The sequence below is a fragment of the Corythoichthys intestinalis genome, chromosome 17 (genome assembly GCF_030265065.1).
Source record: "Corythoichthys intestinalis isolate RoL2023-P3 chromosome 17, ASM3026506v1, whole genome shotgun sequence".
NCBI lineage: Eukaryota > Metazoa > Chordata > Actinopteri > Syngnathiformes > Syngnathidae > Corythoichthys > Corythoichthys intestinalis.
In genome coordinates this window covers 43,184,122-43,211,099 of record NC_080411.1, presented here as the reverse complement: position 1 = coordinate 43,211,099, position 26,978 = coordinate 43,184,122, and the positions used below count along the sequence as shown (strand labels likewise).

Sequence of the window (26,978 nt, the reverse complement as noted above, 5' to 3'; positions counted from 1 at the left end):
GTTGTGTGGGTGCGCTGTGCGTGTGCTTGGAAGCCATGTTGCACATGCTCCGTACTGACGTCACCACGTCAGTACGGAGCATGTGCAGAAAGAACGTACCCAGACACCATTCCGCTTCCCTGTTTACATGATATAATTTTACTTCTAATCGGTTTGGGAAAAGGAATATTCCACCCCTGTGAATCGGAATGAAATTCCATTCGGTTTGGGCCTGTTCATTCCGAATGAGGTGTTTATACGGAACACATTTATTCGGTTTGAACAAATATTCCGATTGTAATTGGAATATTTGGCTCCATGTAAACGTGGCAATAGTCTCTCCAGCGTGTCCTGGGTTGTCCCCGGGGTCTCTCGCTGGTGGAACATGCCCGGAACACCTCTCCAGAGAGGCGTCCAGAAGGCATCCGAACCAGATGCCCAAGCCACCTCAGCTGGCCCCTCTCAACGAGGAGTAGTAGCGTCTCGACCCTGAGTTCCTCCCGGACGAGCGATCTTCTCACCCAAATGCAGCTAATACATTTAAAACATTTTTTGGGGTGAAAAGAAGACTGTTGAACTTGTTTTAGAGCACAAATGGTGACAGTTAACTTATTTAGCATGCATTATAATGAAAAGATCCGTTCTACTAAGTTTCTTAGTGTTGAAGAAAGATATTTTAGATATTCACACACTGAAACTTTGTTTAATCATTTTTTTTAAATCTGTAAATGTAATTAAAAAAAAACACATTCAAATAAAATATTCAGGTCTTGAAACTACTTCCGGCCAAACTTGTATGTCTTTTTGTTTTTGACTGCTTGGACTTAAAACCTTGACTTGAACTGATTGAAGAGAATCTTAATCTGATTCTCTGGGACTGAAAAATAACAGGTTCACTGTCGGTTTGCTTGCATATCCCTGTTCCGCATTCCATCACCTGGGTGTGTCGCTGTATTTAAGAAAGCTTCACTCATTGATTTCCATAACCTGCTGCAGCAGTATTCCTTAACCGGCAGCCACAATGAATGACACAAATCCATCATGTAAGTATAAATCTCATATATATTTTCAACCTTTAGTTGGGTACCCATTTTTTTTCATGCATTTATATTGATGAAGTAATTACAGAAATGTAATATAATAATTACCAAAAGTACTTTTTTAGTAAATGGCTGTAGTAAATTGTCTTTAATTTCGCTTTCTCCTCTTATACCATTTCATCAAATTAAAAACATGTGGTGGATGAATTACTCACTTTTATTTTACATAGGTACAAAAGTACAGATACAGGTGCAAAAAAATTAGTCAAGAAAAAGTACAAAGGTATTTGCTTTACATGGGTAAACCTCAACCATGAGAGACAGAATGTGGAAAAAAAAAAGAAGAAAATCACATTGTTTGATTTTTAAAGAAATTATTTGCAAATCATGGTGGATAATAAGTATTTGGTCAATACCAAAAGTTCATCTCAAAACTTTGTTATGTACACTTCGTTGGCAATAACGGAGGCCTAACGTTTTCTGTAATTCTTCACTCATCGCTTGGTGTAAAGAAATCAACTGTGGGAGCAATTATTGGAAAATGGAAGACATACAAGACCACTGATAATCTCCCTCGATCTGGGGCTCCATACAAGATCTCACCCCGTGGCGTCAAAATGATGACAAGAACGGTGAGCAAAAATCCTAGAACCACACAGGGGGGCCTAGTGAATGACCTATAGAGTGCTGGGACCACAGTAACAAAGGCTACTATCAGTAACAAAATGCGCCGCCAAGGACTCAAATCCTGCACGGCCAGACGTGTCCCCCTGCTGAAGCCAGTACACATCCAAGCCTGTCTGCGGTTCGCTAGAGAGCATTTAGATGATCCAGAAGAGGACTGGGAGAATGTGTTATGGTCAGATGAAACCAAAATAGAACTTTTTGGTAGAAACACAGGTTCTCGTGTTTGGAGGAGAAAGAATACTTAATTGCACCATACCCAATGTGAAGCATGGGGGTGGAAACATCATACTTTGGGGCTGTTTTTCTGCAAAGGGACCAGGACAACTGATCTGTGTAAAGGAAAGAATGAATGGGGCCATGTATCGAGAGATTTTGAGTGAAAATCTCCTTCCATCTGCAAGGGCATTGAAGATGAGCGGTGGCTGGGTCTTTCAGCATGACAATGATCCCAAACACACAGCCAGATCAACAAAGGAGCGGCTTCGTAAGAAGCATTTCAAGGTCCTGGAGTGGCCTAGCCAGTCTCCAGATCTCAACGCCATAGAAAATCTGTGGAAGAAGTTGAAAGTCCGTGTTGCCCAACGACAGCCCCAAAACATCACTGCTCTTGAGGAGATCTGCATGGACAAATGGGCCAAAATACCTTGTGGAGAAAAGTTGTGGAGAGTTACGGAAAACGTTTGGTGTATGTATCTATCTATCTATCTATCTATCTATCTATCTATCTATCTATCTATCTATCTATCTATCTATCTATCTATCTATCTATCTATCTATCTATCTATCTATCTATCTATCTATCTATCTATCTATCTATATATATATATATATATATATATATATATACGTATGGTGGAAAACACAGACAAGACTGAAAAAGCAGTTTCTGCTCTTGCACTCCTCTTTAAAAGAAACTGCAGAATTTTAGGCCAAAACAACTGTTGTGTTTGATAGAACAATATGTCTATATGCTGCCATAGCACATTCATGGCGCATTAAGCCCCCGAACTATTTTTTATTTGTCCGTTTTACCCTGGAAACCCCCTTTTACAGACATCGCGCAACCGCTCGTTTCAACCCAGCCATAAAACAAATGTAATTATTTATATTTATTATTCAAAATATCTGTCATTTTTAGCCTAGAATCATTAATTGATGACTAAAATTTCGTTTAAAAAAAAGAAACGACTTTAAAAAATTATTCACTCACATATTTTAAACCTTTAAACAAATTACGTCACAATGGAAAAAAAAGGAAAAAAGTCACGGAAATCTACCTCATAACTATCGCTTTATTGTATTTTCTTTGTTACTGTCACATTTTCTCCGATATGTTACATGATAAATAATCGATCCAAACAAAGAAAAATTGAAAAATAATGTTTAAAAGGGTAAATCTATGAAAAAGAAAATCTCGACCACTCGTTGTTGTCTGTGATTTCTGCATCGCGACCCTATTTATATCACCATGTTTCACCCATAAAATCCCCCCAAAATCTGGCTGGGGCATTCACAGCTGTGTCATGAAACTAAGTGAGACATGCTACAAGGAGTTTTGGGATACAAACAAGGTAAGTACGCGATAATATCTCGTTAAAATCGTGCCGTCTTTAATTCTGCTCTCGCATGCTCTCACCTCAAGTTAGGGTTTTGCTGTTTAAATTTTTTTTTTTTTTTTCTTTTAAATGCCCTCCTGTTCAAAATTTTTCTTCCCCCAGAAAAGTTAGATTCTAAGCTTTCCAATGATGTATCAACCATGCATATTGGACAATTTTTAGTTTGGCCAAATTGCGGAACTTCAAGTCACCTGAGTGTTTTCCGCGATATATATATGTATACATATATATATAATATACATATATATGGCAGAAAACACTCAGGTGACTTGAAGTGCGCTGTAAAGAGTTTGGAGAGCCCTCTCATCTAGCATATTTTGGGCTCGAAAGAGAATGGAGATGCTCCTAGCAAGCTTATTGCGCAGCTGCTCCACATGGGCCTTCCATGTTAGTAAGTCGTCTAGTACTACACCTAAGACTTTGTGCTGTCATACTCTTTTGTATCATGACATTGTTTATTTGTATGTTTAAGTGCTCGTTGAGACCTTTCCTGCCAAATAGCATGTATTTAGTTTTTTCAAGATTCAGAGATAATTGATTTGCGTTGAACCATTGTTGCAATTTTGCTAGCTCCGCATTTATTTGCTAAGAGAGACTAGTCAGGTCCTTCCCTGAACAAAAGATATTGGTGTCATCCGCGAAAAGTAAAATTTTTAGTAGTTCAGATTCTTTGTATAAGTCATTTATGTATAGGATGAATAGTTTCTGTCCCAGGACAGAGCCTTGGGGCACGCCGCATGTGACTTGACGTGTAGTTGATTTGCACCCATCAAATGTTACATATTGCGATGGTTATGTAGGTAGCTACGTACCCAATTTAGAACGACGCCTCAAATTCCAAGTCTTTCGAGTTTTTCCAGTAAGATATCGTGGTTAACAGTATCAAAGGCTTTTTTTAGGTCCAGGAAAATTACCACTGAATATTGTTTTTGGTCAATAGCATCTGTGATGATTTCTACAGACTCCGTTAGGGCCTGCGCAGTGGAGTGGTTTTTTTATAAACCCGTATTGGCTATCATGTAATAAATGATGTTTTGTTATGAATTTGTCCAGTCTGTTGTTGAAGAGTTTTTCGAGGATTTTAGATAGTTGAGGCAGGATAGAGATGGGTCTATAGTTGTTGAACTCATGTGAGTTCCCGCCTTTGAAAATTGGGACAACTTTCCCAATTTTCATTTCTTCAGGGAAGACTCCTGTCTCAAAAGATTTATTGAAAATATGGGTTATGGGGAGTAATATTTCATTATGAATGTTTTAAATAAGTTTCATATCAATTTCAGTTAGGTCAGTTGATTCTTTGTTAGCACACTGCGTAATTAAGTTCTAAACCTCAACGACCTGAACTGGTTTCAAAAACATGGATTTTAGTTTAGGGTCAGGGTGCCTATAGCCTGTTACAGAGGCAATGTTTTCAGCTAATTTAGGCCCAACTATCACAAAGGATTTGTTAAATTTAGTTGCAATCTCTTCTTTGTTCTTCAGCTCAATGGTGTCTGAATAAAAGAAGTCAGGGTAAGATTTTCCTGACTCCTTATTTTTCTTTATCATCCCATTTAGAATTTTCCGCAGTCTGCACGAGTAGTTCCTGCTGTCTTCCAGTAATTTACCATAGTATTGTTTTTTTTTACACGCTCTCAGGATGGAATTTAGCTTATTCCTGTATTATTTATACCTATCCTCAGCAAGCCTTGTTTTTTGGGGAGATAAAAGACTTGTACAGCAAGTTTTTTTGTTGTTGTTGCAAGCATTGATAAGCAACTTGGTCATCCAAGGTTTGTTTTGCATTCTTTGTTTTATGTGAGTCAACTTGACCGGGCAGTGTTTGTCATATATCTGCTGAAGTGTAATCACAAAGCAGCCATAAGCTGCATTTACATTATTCGCATTATAGACATCATCCCAGTCTTGAGTTGAGAGACCTTTTTTCATGTTTTCAATGTTTTGATCAGTTGTAATTCTTTTGTAGACTGACTTTGTCGGATTTACGCAATAGTTGCGCAGAGTGTAGTTAGCGAAGATTGGCAGATGGTCAGTGATATCACTGATTAGCAAACCACTTTGAGTCTGATTCAGCAGAATGTTGGTAAAGATATTGTCAATGAGTGTCACACTGTGTGACGTTATTCTTGTTGGCCGTGTAATTAAAGGGCACATGCCTAGGGAGTACATGGTGGCAACAAAATCATCTATCTGCTCTATAGATATACAGTATATATTCTAGGGCTGTCAAAAATGATGGTGTTAATGGGCGGTAATTAATTTTTTTAATTAATCACGTTAAAATATTTGATGCAATTAACGCACATGCCCCGCTCAAACAGATTAAAATGAAAGTGTCATGTCCATTTGTTACTTGTGTTTTTTGGTGTTTTTTCGCCCTCTGCTGGCACTGGGTGCGACTGATTTTATGGGTTTCAGCACCATCCATGAGCATTGTGTAATTATTGACATCAACAATGGCGAGCTTCTAGTTTATTTGTTGTTTAAAATTTTTTACATATTTTATTAGAACGAAAATATTAAGAGGGGTTTTGATATAAAATTTCTATAACTTGTACTAACATTTATCTTTTATGAACTTCAAGTCTTTCTATCAATGGATCGCTTTAACAGAATGTTAATAATTTTAATGCCATCTTGATTTATTGTTATAATAAACAAATACAGTACTTATGACACTGCGCAACCGCTTTTGTTTCAACCCAGCCATAAGAAAAAGGTAAGCAATTATAGTTATTATTTGAAATGTCTATCATTTTCATCTTAGAATCATTAATTGATGTATTATATTTAGTTTAAAAACAAATGACTTTGAAAAATTATTCACTCGCATATTTTAAACTTTTAAATACATTCCGTCACAATGAAAAAAATTGTGTCAGTAAATTGGTCACGAATATCTACCTCATAACCATCGCTTAATTTATTTTTTTTTTTGGTTAGTTTTTTTTTTTTTGTAACTGTCGCATTTTGCCTGATATTTTAGATGATAAATCACCCATCTAAACAAAATAATTGACATATTAAAAAAATTATTAATTAAAAAAAATAATAAAACATTTTCAAGGGTAAATATTTGAAAAAGAACATCTCGACCACTCCTTACTGTCCGTGACTTGCGCATCGTGACCCTTGCTATATTACCATGTTTCACCCATCAAATCTTCACAAAGTCCGGCTATGCCCATTCACAGTTGTATATTGACACTTGTGGTACATGCTCCACGGAGTTTTTGGATCGAAACAAGGTAAGTACGCGATAATGTCTTGTTAAAATCAGCATGCCTTGGATGATGCTCGCCCCTCAAGTTACCAGAAAGCCACAAAAAGACGTCCATTGCAGTCGAACGATCGGGTGACAATGATGGACACAGCAGGCTATTTGGCTAACGTGCTACCCATTGTCTTTTCCATCCTTGATGCCGTTTGGATAGCTTATCATGTGATAATATCGATGTATTAGATACATTTGATGCTTATATGATAAAGGCAAGGTCCTAGGCTCCAAGGCTAAATACAACAAATAGATAGTGTTATGTATTGAGATTTATATATTCCCTTTATGCATATGGAACCTTTTATTCTCAGTCAAAGCAGTCATGCATTCGCATTCTTTAATCATAATTGAAAAAATATTTTAAAAGCCCACTGCAAAAATTAAAACATGGGATTAGAACTTTACCCCTAAACTTTCCCTGAAAATGTTTTTTTCTTTGCACAACTTAAAATCAAGCCCATAGACTTCATAGTACTTGACAGTACACGTGAAACAAGGCCGATCCATAGGAGGCCTATTTTCAAAAACTTCAAATTCAAATATTTTCAAAACCAAAGCTGCTACCGACCTAAAACCAAAACAGGCACCTACCTAAGTCATATGTGAGTCTCCATAAGCAGCGGCATCAAATAATTCATAAGTCATTCCCTTATAAAATCCTGATTGTTTTTATATAAGTAAAGCAAAACTTAAATTGGATATAAAATTCTCAGATTTTAGACTACATGGACACAAATCACCAAATGCAGAGATAATATCCGATAATTTCAGGATCAATAGCAATATTAAACATATCATATAAGTTTTCAACAGATAATAAAAGACTCAATTTTCACATCAGAAATTTAATACTTGAGGAAAACATGCAGAATCAATTATTCGTTCATTCATTCATTTGTTTATTTCAGGCCATGATTTTCCTTGTCAAGACAGCAAGTATATACAGCTCATATAAACATATAACAAAAAGAGCAGCAAAACTAAGTAACATAGCAACATCAACTACATGCCTGAAAAGGAGTGGGAGGAAGAAAACTTATTTAATCCCACCCCTATTCTCATTTAATTAGGAACAAAAAAAAATCTTGCTACTTCCTTCCAAAAATGTAGGCAACCAAAATTCAGTTCAAACAGTTATGTACAATTTCATTTTTGTAACAAATGTTGTCCCTTGACATGAAGTTACCACAGGTAACACCCAAACCCAAAAACAATTTCATACCAACATGGTAATGAAAGTAAAACCATACCAACTATGGTAAAGGCCACACACACAGAACAAACAAATTATAAATGGCAACAATAACTTTACCAACAATGGTAACGGGCAATATACCAGCAATGGTAAGAAACAACCAGCACTCATACCAAGACAACTTATTGATGTAATTAAGACCTTAAATCAGTATACTGTGACCAGACCATAAGTTTGTATAACCGTTTAAATCTGTAGATAGTTTGGCATTGCTTGTGTTGCATTCCCAGATTATTCCAAAGATTCACTCCACACACAGACACACAAAAACTTTTACGAGTTGTTCGAATTTTTGGTTTTTTGAAGTCTCCATATCCTCTCAAGTTATGAGTTCTCTCTTTCATTGTAAAAAAGTTTTGCAATTTTGTTGGTAATAATTTATTGAATGCTTTATAGAGGATTATTGCGGTATTATACTTTACAAGATCGTTAAATTTTAGCAGCTTTGAGTAAATAAACAATTTATGTGTGTGCTCCAGAAACCCGACCTTATGGATGATTCGAACAGCCCGTTTCTGTAAGGTGACTAAAGGATTTATCGTGCTTTGATAGGTGTTTCCCCAAACTTCAACACAATATGAGAAGTATGGAAGAACCAAAGAGCAGTATAAAGTGCGGAGTGCGTTCTCGTCAAGAAATTGTTTCGCTTTATTTATAATTGAGAGACTCTTGGAAATTTTTGTTTTTATATGTCTGATGTGGGGTTTCCATGTCAGTTTACTGTCAATTTTGACACCTAAAAATGTATTCACATCTACGTTTTCAATTTGGATATGAATTATAAATAATATATAAATAGATAATTAATAAATTGTATATACAATCACAACTTACTCTACAATAGTATGCAATTGTGTGCAATGAAATTGTGGAGCATTTCCACTTTACTGTCCATTATTCATGAACATCTTAAAAGTGACTTGCAAGTATAAAATCTAAATAAACAAATAAAAAATGCGTATGGGATAGTCGTATGGTCAGGCAGTGCAAATAATCGAAGTGAATGAGCAGCACTTTTACAGTTAATGCTTTGAATATTGCAGGTGAGAAAGTATTGAACATAGAATATTGCATGCAAATGAATATTGGACTATGCCTTGTCAGCTTCCTCGACTTGTACAAGTCTCTTTTCCTCGCCATCTCCTTTCTGCCGGTCTGCCACTCTAAGGCCTTGTACGTCCTCGCTTCGGAAGTAACATCCCTTGAGAAGTTCGCACCAAAACAGTTGAAGAGGGAACTGCTGATGTGCGGCAAAATGGTGTTGACCCCCCTGTGCCCCTCCTGGCACCTGTACCCCTGCAAGGTCCGGTCTGAGGCCGTCAGCATCAAGATCCCCTCGTCATCCTTTTTCTCCTCTGCCTTGGCACGGTCCAGGTCAGCCTGGACATCCACGGGGTAGAACCCGACGAGCTTAAGCAAGTGCAGGCGCTGGGCCAGCCTATAGACCCTACTCACATGACGTCACAACCATGCCCCCGCGCCATATTGTCCATCAACTCGTCACTGTTGATGCATTACCGCTACGTAAATTCCTCCTATTATGGCGTGTTTTTCTGCTCGTTAACATTAATAATCAAAATGGTGAAGGCGTGTGTGGCGCTCGGTTGCAATAACAGAGAAGATAGACGGAGAGACTTGAAGTTCTACCGGATTCCGAGAGACCCGGAGAGGAGAGCGAGATGGGCTGCTGCAATTCGACGAGAAAACTGGGCTCCAAACGATTACCACAGATTATGTAGTAGTCATTTTATGTCTGGTAAGATGCATTTAATATATATTTAGAGGGTTTTGGGCTGACAACCACAATTAAGATCATTGCTAGGCTAATCGCCGACAACATACCCGTATGTATGTAGTGAGAGTGCTATCGCTAAACCATATAAACATTAAAAGCCCTAGCTCCATTGACAAATGACATGAAATACATTAGACTTGACAGTGGATGTTAGCAAGAACAAAAGATTTTGAATTGAAAATTTCATAACTCACCTTCCCGAGCACAAGATAGATTCCTGCCGAATTTTCGTGGACGAGGACCTGTTTCACCCAACCAGCAACGAAGTATTTATAAGCCTCCAAGCTCTTAAGGTTTTTCAAACTTTTGTGAGAATAGGCTGATTTTGTGTGGACAAGATAGTTGTAAATATCAGGGTAGCAGATGTCAGGCAGAGACGGCGAAGACAGCGGGTCGAAAAACATCGATTTAGGCATCAAATATGGATCTGGCGAATGGATAAACTGAAGCTTTTCCACAGAACGCCTTTTATGCAACGCATCCAATGAGTTTACAGCGTCAGATAACACCGGGGCTTCCATGAATTGCTCTATAAATTGCACGACTAATTGAAACCATTGAGAATAGGGCTAAAAAATGACGGACAATATGGCGGCCGGATACAGCGACACGTCATTTTGTGACGTAGGTGAGTAGGGTCTATTGCTGACCATGAAGTTCTTTATGCTGGTCCAGTAATTGGTGCCGCACATTTGGCGGCGCTTGCCAAATGAGTGCTCCGTTGGGTCAGAGTTGGCCTTCCCCATGCAGACATACTCGACCCCCGGGATCTTACTAGTGACGAGATTTGTCGTTCACTTGAGTAAACGAATCCATTCCGGTTCGTTCAGTAAAAAGATTCGTTCAAACAAATCGTTCAACGAATCGTTCGCCCCCCTCATCTCCCTCCCCGCCCAAACGAATCGTTCGGTTACTGAACGGGAAGTGACGTTACCGAACGAATCACCAAAGACCGCTTCGCAGTATAACTGAACGGGAAGTGACATTGCTTGGTCCCTCCCTCTTTTCCACATTGACCACTCGTCGTAGTTTCAGAAATGAGTGACAGGCGGTATCATTCTGCTTACACAGACAGCCTCGTCTCCCTCCTGCTGCTGCAAAAGCGAGGGAGAACTTCCGCGTCATCTGTCCTAGTTCTATGGGCTCAAAGTCATGGCTCGTGCTTGCATTTCGATTTAGGACACGGTTAAACATTTTCCTTTTGTGAGGGGAGTAGGGGGCGGGGGCGCACGGACTTTCTTTAGCAGGTTCTTGATCACACATACAATCACATATACAGCATGTTTGCTGTCACGAAAATAAAAATACATCGAAAGTTTAATTTCTGAATATGGAACGACCAACACATCATATTTACATCTCGCTCTGTTGTATTTTTGTTTTTTAGTATTAAGATGATCGTGTTGAATTTTTGCACTGGTATTAATAAATAAAATAATCCGGTCAGCTCCCCTGTCGTCCCCGCATCTCAGATCGTCAAATGCTGACGAGAAATAATTGTTTGCTCTTTACGATGTCGCCTTTCTACTCTCATTAGTCTGTTAAGAAAAATATAGACATATTGCGACATCTCCCGTGTCCGCGTGCTTTGTTTTTGGGCGCTTGAGTAGCACATGATGGACGGATTGACATAATTTGTCAAACCAACCAACACCTGACACGAAAAAAAAAAAAAACACTCGGAAAAAAATTACATGTATATACAGTTTCATTGCAAATCAGTATTATGGTGATCATATTGTTTTTTTGCACTGGTATTAATAAATAAAATAATCCGGTCAGCTCCCCTGTCGTCCCCGCATCTCAGATCGTCAAATGCTGACGAGAAATAATTGTTAGCTCTTTACGATGTCACCTTTCTACTCTCATTAGTCTGTTAAGAAAAATGTAGACATATTGCGACATCTCCCGTGTCTGCGTGCGTTGTTTTGGGCGCTTGAGTAGCACATGATGGACGGATTGACATAATTTGTCAAACCAACCAACACCCGACACGCTGACACGAAAAAAAAAATAAAACACTCGGGAAAAAATTGACATGTATATACAGTTTCATTGCAAATCAGTATTATGGTCATCATACTAAATATTTTTTTCTGTGCACATATGAGGTAAATATCGCTGCCATGAAGCCTCCATATAGTGACAGTTCTCTGCCCGCTTCACTGCCGTCACGCGACCGCAGCTCAGCTTTTGCTTGCCTCGTAGCTACCCGTGTTTTAAATTACTGTAAATTTGATAGTATGTCGTCATAGGCAGTCACGAGTTTGTTGAGAAAAGTACTACTCCAAACAATGCTCGCTAGATTTGTGTGGTGTTTTTGTCTGTTTGAGCAGCATTTGATAGGCTCCACGTTAACAAATATGTGACAAAGTGATTTCCTTTCATTTTCTGATTCGTTCACCGCATAGTCATTACTGGAAAATCAAGTTAGCAGCAAGCTAGGTCAGGAACCGGAGGACCGAGTCACTGAACGGGAAGTGACAAAACTCAGTCTTGCCCCCCTGCCTGCACGCTGGCTGCTTATTGGCCACACGTGGACGTGAGTGACAAACGCCCAGATTCTGTTTCCGCTCCCTCCCCTGCCCGCGATGAGGCTGGCGTCTGATTGGTCGTGTGCGATGTCAGAAGACGCTGCCGCTTGCTCAACGCCCTCCCACGCAGCGAACAACCACCACCATAGATAGAACGAATCAGTGCAGATGATGATTAGTTCGGTCTCGTTCACCAAAACAATTCGTTCAAAAAGAACGAATCGTTCGCGACCGATACAACACTAGGAGGATGATATCCCTGCAGGAGGCGGGCAGAGCATTGTACGTGATGTGCAGAGCCGAGGCAGTGGGTGTCGGCAGCTTACTGGTCTTTGTCCCTCTTTTCTTTTTCTTCTTCGTTTTGGCCCAAATCTGGAACATTTTATCAAATCAAAAAATTAAAACTGAATAAGCCTGCTGTCGATTCAATTCAATTTAATCAACTACTACAGTGTGTTTACGTACCTTGCAAATTTCACCAATCTCCTGGAGGAACTGGATGTTGGCCTCCGACTGCTCATCAAAACAGCCTGCCTGGTCCTCAACACCTCCTTCCCCACCCTCATCACCTCCTGTTCACATCGGTAGTTATCATTCCAGCATACGTCCTGCCCCGGCCCCTGCACGTTCATCACAGAGATCATCCTCTGGAACATCTCCAGAACGTCAGCCGTGTCCCTGTGTTCCTCCTTGCCCATGGTCATGGCGAGGAGCCTCAGCCCGGCGACCGTGTAGGGGTTGACGACCGCCATGATGAGCCCGATGCTCTGCTTCTCGATCGAAGAAGGAGCCAGCACCTTCTGGGTAAACTTGTAGCCTGCCTTGACGGACATACAGTTCTCCCAGGTGGCCAGCGCCTTCAGGCTCGAGAATCAGGCTGTCCTCATCCTCTCAGGCTCCTACAAAACATGTTTGTTTTAGAAAGATAGGCGTTTTGAGTCATCCTTTTTATGAAGTGAATAATGCTGCACACTTACTGTACTTCAGCCCCAGGACACCTGGGAAGCACCATACAGCGGTTGTTGTGGAAGCTGCTGTAGATGTTCTTCCAAAGGTGCACAGGGTCAAAGTAGACGAAAATCTGCTTGTTGCCGTCGGTGTAGGACCATGGTGTTTCACTGAAAGTTATGTGATTGAAATGTTACATAAAATAAAACACATAAAAGCTGATTGTTTTTTAATAGGGACGCAAAAATGTCTAAAATAAAATTTAGAGATACAAAATCCAACATGGCTGCCGTAGCAAAAAAAAAAAAAAGAGCTTTTTCAGTTGAACATTCTTGTGAATAAATGCTCAAATCCCTGAATTCTTTATAGATACGGACGTAAAACGGTCTCGATTCATGGTTAAAAGTAAAGATGCACCGATACCGATACTGGTATCGGTAGGGGGCGCCGATCCAGCCCGAAATGGTGGTGTTGGTATCGGCGAGTACCAACAAAGACGGCGCCGATACCATTTACTGGTCCAATATTATAACATTTGACCGCAGCCTTTTTTTTTTTTCCTCCTGGCGCTCACTACACTCTGTCTCTGTGTTGTGTGATGACACGTGAACATCAAGCAGCTATCGCTATTGGCCTGCTCCAGACCAATGAGAGCGGGCCAATAGCCACTCCTAACCAATGACAAGGCAGCTTTTTCACATGGAGGAAACACAAACCAGGAGTAATGGCGGTGGTCGGGAAGTATTGCAAAATAGAAATCCCGTCGATTAAAATCAATGACTGCATGCAAGATTTGCGGCCTGAAAGTTTCGAGATGTGGAGTTACATTGGCCAATTTCAATACCTCGAACCTGATAAAACATTTGAAGATGAAATGTGAACGAACACAACGAGTTTGAGCCTGCAAGAGGAGGAGTGGTATCCAGAGGAAGGGCGCTGGACCTGAGCAACAATCTCTGGTCAGTTCACTACGTCTACTTTACTTTTTGTGTTTCACTGAAAGAAATGCCGCAGTAATTTGGGAACTGTTTCCAAAGTAGGGTTGCCACCTTTCAGAAATAGAAATAAGGGACTCCCCCCTCCCGAAAAAAGAGGCTAATAGAGAGACGAGATGCTGTGGTCAATTATTATTACTTATAATTGTTAGCGTCCGCAAATGCGGAAACAAGGTGGGAACTCGAAGCAGACAACAAGCGGGGGATATGTACAAGGGCTTAATGATTGCAAACAAAAAATAACACGTGATCGCGGGATAGAAGAAATAACAAAAGGAGTCCGTGACAGCAGGTCGACGGAGCTCTATACTACAAACTCAAAGGTTGACTAAGACGATAGGCAGCGAGCCAAAAAGCTAAAATAAAAACATTCATATACCTGCACAGGGTATAGGGTTACAAACGAGAGCAGCACACTAACAGAAAAAAAACAATGCAGGGGCGTAACAAGCAAATGTAGCGAGGCTATAGTGCGAGATGTCAAATGGCAATCAGCAAGGCAAAATACCTTTGAGATCACCCGTGCTTAAATGATGCGCTGATGAGCCTGCATTGGATTCAGGTGCGACGTCAGGAAAGCGCCCATGACCAGCCCAGCAACAAGACACAATCTAACCAGCAGCAGAATGTGACAATAATATCATGAAAGTTGCACTGTTTGGCCTTTGAGAGGTTTAAAAAGGTTTGTTCAGTTAATTCTGAGTTTATTATTATGAATTTATTTTTACTTTCTTACTGTTGGGCTAGCATTTTACATGTTTTATTAATTTCATAAATGTAGCACTATTTTGGCCTTTGAGAGCCAAAGGTTTATTCAACTATTGTCTACTAGGGTTTAGTAGACCATTCACTTTGTACTAGTCTTTTTCCTATTTTGCAAAGGTAAGCAACAGCCTGACAAAGTCTTGATAGCAAATGATTTCACATCCAATTATGTAGCTCTTTGGAAAAAAAAAAAAAGAAAAAAAAAAAATTATATATATATATAAACGGGGTGGTATCGGTATGGTATCGGTATCAACCGATACTGCACAGCCAGGTATCGGGGCCAAAAAATGGTATCGGTGCAACACTAGTTAAAAGCAAAAAAAAAACTAAACGTGCAGGTAGCATTTCGAACAATGAGGCTATTCAGTTACGAAAATTAGCCGCCTCCATGTGTAAACAAAGACGTAAAACCTCATGAATAAATGCTTAAATCACTGAATTCTTTATATACAGTGTATGGGCGTAAAACAGTTTCAAATCGTGGTTAAAAGCACCAAAAAAAAAAAAAAAAAAAAATGGGCAGTTTGAATTTACTTAAATTTGTCGAAGAATGATGCTAGTCTATTAGCTTTGTTATGATAAGGTGGCTGCCACAATGGCTTTTTCCATTCAAAATTCTTGAGAATAAATGCTTAAATCACTGAATTCTTTATAGATATGGACATAAAACAGTCTCGATTCTTGGTTAAAAGCAAAAACCGGGCAGTTGGCATATATTTTGCATACATTTGTCGAAGAATGACGCCAATGCCGCGGGGGCTCCCATTGTTTTTTTTCACGACGTTTCAAAATGCATGCATTGTACGAAAAATATAATAATTACCTTGAATCCTCAAACAAATCACTCCTAAGACAATCCTTGTTGTTAGTATGCGGTCCAGATTTCGTACTTTTTGAATGTAATTCCGGCTTTGTGTTCAAAAGCATGTGTGAGAGTCATTCCCACCGACTTCTAATAAATGAAGCTGACTCACACAGCTCCCTACGGACCGGCGGGGCGCAGAGAATACCTGATGTGACTTGTCAAGTATCTTGTAGTCTATGATCAAGCCAAATTAAAAAAATCTATGTAGTAAAGTTATCATTAACTATACAGCTACCTCCCCGTTTAGCCATGTTTATTTACAAAATAAAACACATGGCTAAATTAAATCAGTATTTGCTAACACACCAATTTCCTTTATTCTTGTACATCCCCCCACATATTTTAGTGCATGCATATTGATTATCAAAGACTTGAGTAGTCAAAGGGGAATCATCCAGAAGTGTTTGTTATTTATTATGTACCAGGGTGGGTGTCCAAAACCTTTCTCTAAATGAGAAACTTAAAGAAAATTTCAAGGGTCTCAAAAATGTCTATTATTCACTCACCTGTTTGACCTACTTCTAAAGTGTCAAAAATATGCCCTCCGTTTCAAATTTTTTACGTTTTCCAATGATCTATCACACATGCAAAAAGGACAATTTTGAAATTCGGCCAAATTCAGGGTCTTAGAGCAGAACTTCAAGTCACCTGAGTGTTTTCCACCATATATACAGTATGTATATGTATAAATATATATATTTTTAATATACATACCTCCGTAGAAAGATCTGAGTCAATATTCAAAGAACCACAAAATTTATTTACTGCCCAGTTGTTGTTTTTTAAACCGTGCAGAATGGGAAAAAAAACAAGCAATAAAACTGACAGCACTGTAAACAGAAGCTTAACATGCTCAAAAACTTTAGCTTAATGGCGGATTGCAAGCAGCTATCGGGTGCATACCGCCACCTACTGTACAAGAGTGTGCAACACCCATATGAAGAGGCACTGCTCTCTGTTGGCTTTTATTGGTCAATTACTTGTTCACCTGCCTAATCTTGCTTGTACTCGTGTTGCTGTCTCTAATGCTCAATTAAGGTACAGTTGCATGGGGCTTATCGAATTTACCGTAGGTAGAAAAATGAAACTATCAATTCACAATGAGAAAAAACAGAAAACAAACAAAAGTAATGTGTAACACAGGTGACAATTTGGTAAGTAGTGGAGTAAAAAGTACAGATATGTGCTGTAAAATGTAGTGAAATAAAAGTAATAAGTACCACTTCGTATTTGTACTCAAGTAAAGCACAGATACACAAAAATGTACTTAAGTACAGTTTTACTTAAGTACATACCACCATTGTTAAAATCCACATCAGTCAAACAATAATAGTGATTCCAACATGTTCTCGTGCTTGTGCAAGTTGTGTTTGAAAAGCATGTAAAAGAAGCGATAAGTATATTTCTCCTATTTTCTTTCTAAATCCTTTGTTATCCACGGGCTAAAATCTTGTCTAATTGAAACGGTCATCTTCTGGCATCTTGGTTTTCAATATAATGAATAGAAGGGAGGTGCATCTATTTTCAGGCGGACATCCTGGCTAATTGAAAACGGTCTATTGCTGCTACCGTATCCAGTGGCAACTGAAGACAATTCTAAACAGTTTTCGAGAGGCAACTGCTCGTAAATTTAAAAATTTTTTGTTGCTGGTCTACGTCGCATGTAATAGAGGAGAGAATTACCATACTTTACGTGCTAATGAACAGACAATGCAAAGCAGCAAATTTGTTTCAGGTTGCTATACGAATTGATAGACTCGGTGCATAATTAAGCATATCTTGTTAAAAAAAAAAAAAAAAAAAAGGTCAGGTTAGAAAGATACAATATGTTTTATTGAAAATAACAGTAATATTGATCTATGTAACTTGGTATTTGGCTCTTGGTGATTGAACAAATGAATTGCTCTACAAAGGTTTGCTCACTAGTTTTTTTTTTTGTTTTTTTTAATGATGGTCTTGTTCTTTTTTGTTTCAACAGTGTTTCAACGTCCTTTAACGGTTGCTCTTTTTGGAAAGAGAATTTTATTAAAGAATCACATCGGAAAATTGATCCTTAAAAATGACGTTTTTAAAACAATATCAAATCACATCAGTGTGGAAGAAAACCGTTCTTTCAAAGTTATCAACACCCCAAACTTCTTTGAAGAATGGTCCACTCCAGACCAGCAGATGATTGACTTCATGGCTTTGTCCTACCCTGGTCCTGAATTGTTCCTCCTGGCTGTTGATTCTGAAACCTCAAGCTCTGAAGATGTTCTGGCTCAATTAATAAAACTCGAGGAATACTTTGGGATTGAAATCAGACAGCATTTGATTGTCATTTTTACCCAACAAAAATTGTACAATTCACTTCTTTATCTGAAAGATAACAACATTCAGTTAGAAATGCTCAATGAAAACCTGGCCAGTGACTGCAAGAAGTGGGGTTCGGCTCGTCAACGATTCCTGTATGACTATAAAGATCACAGTCTGCAAGTTGTACAGCGAAGAAGAAAAGAACTAAAGATGAGAAGGTATGTAATGTTCTTGATTATTTTAGTTGTTATAAAAAAGAGCATTTTGTTTCTTGAGATACAGTTGAGATGACATTTTAAATTGCCAAGCTCTTCGGAAGTGGAGACTGAGATAAGACCAAGAACTTCAAAAAGGAGGGTTGAGCGTTACAACACAATTGGTTGGACGATGAAATGTATGTTTCTAGTCTTGGCAGGTTGCAGAATTTGCATGTATTTCAAATATATATCAATCGTTAATTATGGTTGCAACTTGACAGCTTCTGATGCAACGGGTAAAGACAATGCCAGTCAAAGAGGTCGACTCATCCCACAGGAAAAGAAAAGACCTGAAGATCCTAGACGCATGCTTTACCTTAATGAATCATTAAGGTAAAATTTAGTTGATAAATAAAACTGTCCCTTTCGGGCGGAATGGCAAGGTAAAATGTTCTTGATCTCTTTATTTGTGATTTTTTGAGAAAACATTCAATTTCTTGAGATGCAATTGAGATGACATTTTGAACTGTTGCAAAGATCTTCGGAAGTGGAAACCAAGACAAAATCAAGACCTACAAAACTGACCAACGAAAGTTACAACCGAATTGATCAGACACCGCAAATGACTTCATGTACGTCTCCGGTCTTGGCACCTTTTACAATATGAATGTATTGCAAATAAATACCAATTGATCATATTTTGCATCTTGACAGCGTCTGACGCAATGGATATAGACAACGCCAGTCAAGGAGGTCTGTAATGCTTTAGATTAAGGTCATACTTCTTTACCTTACAGCTTTTCCCCTCAAGGGTCGCCACAGGAAATCAGTTGTCTCCATCTAACCCTGTCCTCTGCATCCTCTGCTCTCACACCAACTACCTTTGTGTCCTCTTTAACTACATCCATAAACCTCTTTGGTTGTCCTCTCGACCTCCTGACTGGCATATGGAAATTCGGCATCCTTCTGCCAATATACTCACTATCTCTCCTTTGGACATGCCCAAACCATTTCAGTCTGGCCTCTCCGACTTTATCTCCAAATCCTCTACTTGTCCTGACCCTATCCATCCTGGTCACTCCCAAAATGAACCTCAGCATCTTCATCTCTGCCAGCTCTGCCGCCTGTCAGTGGCGCTGGGTTCATAATGGCCTTATTATCAGGCTATAAGACATTTTATAAAACTGAATTCATAAGTCATAGGGCCCTTGTAGTCCTTATAAGATGGACATTTAATGTTTGTACGACTATTTAAGCATTAATATTGTCATTTTAACACAAACGACACTTATGAGAATCTTAACCCATCCAGTGTGTTTGTGTCCAATCCTAATTCATTTTTTGCTACAATACAAATGGAATATTCTTAATTGTACCGCTTAACAATTAGTTTGAAAACACTCGTAAGCTGTACTGTTAATTATGCTTTCTGCAGCAACTGTATGCCTTATTTAGGCTAACAAATCTTTATACAGTGATACAGTCAGAAGTAACGCTTTGAACTGTATACAGTATAATTAAACCACAATAAGAGTTTCTGTATAAAAAAAATAAGTTTTTTTGTTTGTTTGTTTTTCAGCCATCAGTATTCAAAATTGAGACATCCCTTGTTGATAGTTAATTCACCTCTGCTCATGCACATGAACTTCCATCTCTCATTCATGTCTTCCTACCACAGGGGTATCCAACTCCGGTCCTCAAGAGCCCTTATCCAGCTTGTTTTCCATGTCTCCCTTCTTTAACAAACCTGAATCAAATGATCAGCTGCAGGAGCCTTATAACCAGGGGTTCACATAAGTGGTCCGCATGCGCGCATGCGTAGTGGACGTAGACAAACGCACTGGCCCTCAACGGCTTCCATACGCTTTTGCGTACCGATGGCCGACCACTGTATTTGCGGCGGACACGAGAAAATCACTTCTCAAAATGTCGAAGAGGCAGGCCCCACTAAGTAATTATTTCCATGTTCCCCCACCCCCATCAAAAGACAGACAGACGACAGAGACGTCACCAGAGCTACCGGAAAAAAAGAACTTTTTCTGAAAAGTGGCTGCAGGAGGTACCATGGCTAGAAGTAAATGATGCTCGCACGGAAATGCGGTACAAAATGTGCCGTGAGAATCCCAATGTCGCTGATAAGAGCAGCGCATTTTATGTAGGGTCAAAGAATTTCAGCCATCCGAGCTTTGAAAAGTACGAAAAAAACGGAGCATGTGGCAATTAAGCAAACTATCGAAAATCAATGTCAGATAGGACCCCACTCGCCCTATGGACAAGTGGCGGAATAAAGGTAATGAAAACCGCCATGCACTGACAAACGTGTTTTTGTTCGCATTTTACAAAGCTTAACATGCATGTTCAATGAGGTCTTATGAGGAGGACATCCCACTTTTACAAAGGCTTGGAGTTAATGTGGGAGCCGCATAATGCCCTTTATTTTGAATTGGTGCTTTTATGTTTATTTCTTTACATTTCACTTTAAAGTAATGGCAATTTCGTTGTGCCAGTTGATGTTAATCAAGCCTTAATTGTTAATGTAATTAATTAAAGTTAATTGGCTCAAAGTAAAGCTTGTCATAATTTTATCGCATCAGGCGGGTCGGCTCTCAAGCTCAATGAGGACCAAGTCACATCTCCAGGTCCTCCTCTGAGAACCTGGGCAAAAAAAATGTGTGCACCCCTGCTTATAACCATCGTAATTATTGAAGTAGGGTGTGTTGGAGGAGGGACACATGGAGAATAGTGATGCACGATAATACATTTTTCAACCGATACCAACAACCGATAATTTCCTCCTTGTTCCAACCGATAACCTATAATGTCAATGCCGCTAATTCTTTTAAAAGATTTATGTAAGATTTTTAAGTATACACAAAAATGTTACTGTGCAAAAATATAATTTATTTGCTCTTTTTTTCAACATCAAATGTGAACAAGTAGTAAATTCCAACATCTAAATAAAGACAGATTATCTGACATTGTGTAATGGTAAACTTTTGGCAACGATTACTTACATAATAACTACCTAAGATGCACAAAAATGCCTTTAAAAGTCAGCCATTCCTAACGTATAACATTACTACACTGCAAAAACACACCTCCTGAAAACAAGTTACAGTCCCTTGTTTTCAGTGTAAATACATTGGAAATATGTTACATGATCTGCCAGCCCTTCAAGTATATTTCACTCAGATTTCTTGAAGAAAAATAGCTAGCTGAAAATAAGCTTAACAGCCTTGTTCTCAGCAATAAATTATTATACTTAATGCTAAAAAAACATTGTCAGAAATGTTCTTTATTTAAGAATAGGTGTGGTTCAAAACATTATTTGAATGACTTAGGTGAAAAATGACCTTTTTTTTTTTTTTTTTTTTTTTTTTTTTTAAAGATGTATGGGCTTAATAAGAACAAATGGTAAAATTTACTTCAAGTAAGTGGAACAATCTGGCGCATTCATCTGTTAACTAGTCTTGAACACTCAAAACAAGATGGGGAAAATTGTTTGACTAGATTTAAGAAGAATGATCTGATTAAGATGCCATAAATTTACAGCGTACTGAATGCATTACTGGCTGGCTGACTTCTTTGGGTGGTTTGGTGCATGTTACAATTATTATCTAACCAGCATGCTTACTTGACATCACTTGTCCAAATGTCCGTGGTGAAATTGACGTGACCCGCATGTCATTCACGAAGAATGGTGGTCGTATTAACTGCATCATTTTTTATCCGGGGGTTTGGCTCACGGGTCATTTCGGTTAAAAAAAAAAAAAAAAAAAGACGAGTGGCCGCGATAAACGCCGCCTCCTCAACCCCTCCTCCCTCAGGGGCTTCAGAGAGGGGAGGGGTTGAGGAGGCGGCGGTGCTGAATTCTTCGGTTGCGCACATTTGGAGGCTAAATCAAGTATATAATTATTGGATTGCATTATCGGTTGAATTTCTTTTATCTGGATAATCTGTGTGACGTCATAATTGCCATTATCAATCAAAAATTATCGGTATCCAATATTATCGTGCATCTTTAATAGAAAACAAGCTTGATAGGGGCTCTTGAGGACTGGAGGTGGATACCCCTGACCTACTGTATACTCTGCTGCCCTACTTTGTCTGGACAGAAATGGGGATATATTACTGTTACTGTTTGGCAATTCATCAGTGTTTCTCAACTGGCAGGTTGTAACCTAAAAGTGGTTTATGTTGCCAAGGTGACTAAGGGCTAGCTCCCCTCTCTTGTTCCTTCTTGATAATTCATCTTTGCTGCGAGCAAATAACTTTCTAATATCCATTTGGAAGAGTAATGCTGTTTGAGTGAAAAAGAAATGAAAAATAAGACATCTTGTTTCAGATTACAGGGACTGAAGTAACAAATAAAATCCTTGTAAAACAGCTGGATATTATGATGAGCACACATACAAAATTGTTAGCAGTTACATATATCCCAAAGATAAGCATTTAATTCATATAGATTTATTTTATTCATTTTGGTCATATAAACAAATAGCAATAAATACCATCAGTATTGATACAGTTCAAATACCACATATCATATCAACACAATATTAGACAAAGCTCTTGAGTGAGAGCCTCTCACTCAAATCGCATTTCATTGGCTTTGTATTCATAGCCAGTTAGCTAAAAGATGACTAATCTGCTACTTCATTTCCCAACCAGAGTAGTTTACCGCAGTTAACTGCCTATACATGAAGAGTAAAGTCGAACCATTTAAATTCACAATTCATTGGGAATTGGCGACCAAACAAACATCAACACAGAGGTAAAAACGAACAAGGGTGGGCAGTTTATCTGGCACGAACTGGTAAAGCAGGTTTAGAAGACTGTATGATTGGTGCACGCACCATAATATTGGTGCTGCATTCACGTGTTGTTGGAGTAATTGAAAAAGTTATTTTCTATTACATGGTGTCCATAAAAAGCACCAAACAGTCACTTAACTTTTGCGGTATCGTTGGAGCATTAAAATAGGCTACTCTTCTTTGTAGCAAGTTACTAGCAATCATGATTTTATCCCACATTAAGACAATACAAAACATCAGAACAATTTTCCATCTTGGGAACTCAGATCTCCCAACACACAAGAACGCAGCATATATCCCGAACGTGCCTCACTGTAGTATCAACTCATATGCCTATCACAGCCACTCAAAGTTACGTGCATACAGTAAATTTCTATAATAATGAGCCATGTGCAGATTGCTAATATGAAGTGAATAGAGAAATGTGACCATATTAAATAGGCACACTCTGTAGATTATGCTATGTAGATTTAAAACTCAAGGTTTAAATTTTTTTTTTTTAACCGGCAAAATTTATACTGGGGCACTCCATACCAATATTGGGACATATATCCCAGTGAAATATGTTTGTCAACTATAGATAGACCGATATTTGGAAATTTGATTTATAGGCCTTTTTAAAAAAAAAAAATTTTTTTAATTCCACTACCCAATATGAAAAAATCTATTCAAAACTTGGTTATTTCAACTCAGAGTGAGCAGCGCCTCTTTCCTGCACTAGTATTCACCCCGTCCTCTGATTGGTTAAATGGTAAATGGAGTTACACTTGGATTGTGCCTTTCTACCTACTGGTGATCCAGCACCAGGAGTAGCATGGTGTTTGGTATCTTGCTCAAGTATACTTAGTTAATCTGGGCGGAGAATTGAACCCACAACCTCTGGGTTGGGAACAACTACCCTACCATTGAACCACACCACCCCGTATTATTAGCGACTATTTTGTGTGATTCAATAATTATTTCAATAATAATTATTATTCATTTTCTTCTGCCAAATCTTACACTTTTACAGCATATGAATATCAGCTCCAAAAATCGGTTATTGGCCCCTCTAATTATTAATAATCGGTATTGGTCCTGAAAAACCCATATCGGTCTATCTCTACATGCAACGCCCATGGATCCTAGATGTATGTTTATGTGTGTTGAAATTATCACCCCCCCCCCCCCCCCCCCCCCCGGCTCAGACGCACCAGGGGGCATTGTGTATCTCTTCTATTTCTTCTCATTAAACTATGGTGTTCTATTTATTTTATATTAGTAGTGTAGTCCTACCGTAAATATGAAAATGATACTATTTCCTGATTAATTATATTACGTGTGTTAGAATAGTGCAAACAGTTAGACGGTGCCTACGAAAACCTGTACCATATGTATGTGTTAGACTATATATGTGTTAGGCTAATGCAAACAATTATATGGTGTGTGCGATGACGATATCTTTTCTCCTTAATGTGTTATTATAAAATTTAATTGATTAATAAAATTGTCCCTTTCAGATGGAATGACCAATGGAATGCGCAAAAATGAGTTCTACATTATACTAATGGGACGCTCTGGATCTGGAAAGAGTGCGTCCGCAAATACCATCTTGCAGACTACTGATAGATTGAAATTTAAAAAAATGTATTTCTTCGAATCTAATGCAAGCTCTGTACCGGTCACAACCATAGTTCAGGTGGGACATGTGAGGAATCTGTTTGGAAGGGTTGCGTACGTGATCGACACTCCAGACTTCTTCAGAGACAAGCTAACTGATGATGAGGAAGCGGTAAAGTTGTGTAAATCTTTCATTAGTGAGAATTGTGTGATATTACTCGTGTTTCAGCTAGGAGGCATTACAAATCTTGACAATGTTTTCATGGAGAAGCTGGACAGCAGGTTTGGTCAAAACATCAGAGAAAAGTCAATTGTCCTGATCACTCACGGAGATTACCTGCAAGGAAACCTTGAGGACTACATCCACGCAAATCCTAAACTCTCAGATATTGTTCATAAGTGTGGTGGCCGGTTTCACCTATTTAACAACAAGTCCAAGGATCCAAAACAAGTCAAAGAACTGACCAAAAAGATTCCTCAATTCAAAAAAGCCTCCGAGTCAAAGGAAATTCCCTGTCCTTTTCAATAGTGTAGCTTGATGTTGATTTTAGTCCATTTTGCAAAGAGCTCAACAGTAAATGCAAAACAGCATGGTGTGTACAATGAATACTATTGTACTTAGAAGCGCAAAGTCATCCATCTTTTTTTCCTTTTTGGGGCTATAGACCCCAATCACCAACGTCACACAATCACGTGATCGCTGTATTGTGCCGCCATATTGTCTGTCATTGTGTGTCCGTATTGTCAATGATCGTAGTTTCTAAAGGGGGGATTCACTTGCAAATTATGGAAGCCCGGTGCTTTGAGACGCTGTAAACTCATTGGAGGAGTTGCATAAAAGCCATTATTTGGAAAAGCTTCGGTCGATCCAGTCGGCAGATCCATATTTGGTGCCCAAACCGTTGTTTCCTCCCGTCCGGTCCCGTCCCGTGCATCAGAGCTCGTCCTGAGACCACAAAATTTCCAATCATACTCCAGTTTATGTCACGATGAGGAGTCGGGTACCCAAAATCGGTACCAGCCCGATTATAAACCGACATTTGGTCAGCTGAGCGTCACCGTTGTCACGATTGTAAAATGAAACTTGATCGACAACGGGCCAGTGTGTGCCGAAAAATTGCTGCCCCGCGTGAAATGTCCCCCCTGACGGGAGCGCTTATTTATAAAGCTTTATTGACGTTAAAACATCAGATGTTTTCATGGACGCATTACAGTAATGGATTTACGACTGTAAGATCAGTTTTAAAAAATTAAATTACACAAAATATTAGTACTGTATTTCAGTAAAAAATCGTGGACTGGGCCACATAACCATCTTTGAACAGAAATGTATTAGTCTACAGGTTTTCACGACCATATCCCAATGACAATCACACAGGTATGACATTTATTAGTTCAAGCAGAGTAAAATAATACATATTCACGGTACAAGAAAGTTGTTTCCGTGTGGGCGTTCCCGTCAGGGGGGACATTTCACGCAGGGCGGCTATTTTTCGGCACAACACCTGTTGTGGCGCTCACCTTCTTGCTGCGCGACCGTGGCGACGAGCTTCATAGTCTCCATCTGATGATGTCTGCGATCGTGTTGGCATCATATTGATGTTTTCGCCGCTGTCTGACGGCTGTCAACACAAACGCATCATGGACCGAGATAAACAAACCGTGCTGCTTTAGAGATTTGCCGTTTTAACAATGGGCACACAGCAACTACTAAAATGACCGTTTATCTTCTCTGTTACTGCAACCAACCACCACACATGCCTTCACCATTTTGATTAATCAATGTTAACGATTGTCAGGAAGGTTTTTGGGTTCGTTTACTAGGCGGTGATTCCTTAGACAAGCAGAAAAACACGCAGTAATAGGAGGAACATACGTAGCGGTAATATGTAAAAACGATGAGCTGACGGACAATATGGCAGCACCAGTCAGGGGGGCGGAGTTGTGACGTCACGTGATTGGGGTCTATAGACTATCCCAGTCAAGTGGACGTGGGCAATCAGTTAAACTTACAACATCATTGACCCAAATTTGTCAGTTACACTGTTGTGGTAGTCAGCTTGTCCTACTGTTTATTCATGAGGGTGACAATTAATACATTTATGGCATAACGGCAGGTTTGTTTGTTTGTTTGTTTCTTGTGATACGTATACACTTAAATATACAGGATGGGGCAAAAATATGGACGCAGTTCACTTATTTATTTTGAAAAGCTTTGAAGTGTTTCTTAATGTTGAAGAAGGATATTTTTAAGCATTCACATAATTAAGCATTGTTTCATCAATGTTCTTTTTTTCTTGCTATAAGTTCAAAT

General features: G+C 39.0%; 1 protein-coding gene across 11 annotated transcripts; it reads left to right on the top strand.

The window, feature by feature from the left end:
* Positions 1-973: 973 nt before the first annotated feature.
* Positions 974-26,978, top strand: LOC130905528 (GTPase IMAP family member 6-like). Of its 11 annotated transcripts, none has more exons than XM_057819037.1 (7): positions 978-1,022; positions 1,532-1,651; positions 18,125-18,272; positions 18,363-18,644; positions 18,789-18,883; positions 18,966-19,004; positions 24,565-26,978. In XM_057819037.1, exons 3-7 carry the CDS (start codon positions 18,145-18,147, stop codon positions 25,191-25,193), a joined length of 1,173 nt encoding a protein of 390 aa, XP_057675020.1. In that variant the 5' UTR covers positions 978-1,022; positions 1,532-1,651; positions 18,125-18,144; the 3' UTR covers positions 25,194-26,978. The 11 variants fall into 11 exon arrangements, with proteins under 11 accessions (XP_057675015.1, XP_057675020.1, XP_057675018.1 ...); XM_057819035.1 differs by having other exon boundaries at positions 17,738-18,272; XM_057819032.1 differs by lacking the exon at positions 1,532-1,651 and having other exon boundaries at positions 974-1,022; positions 17,738-18,272.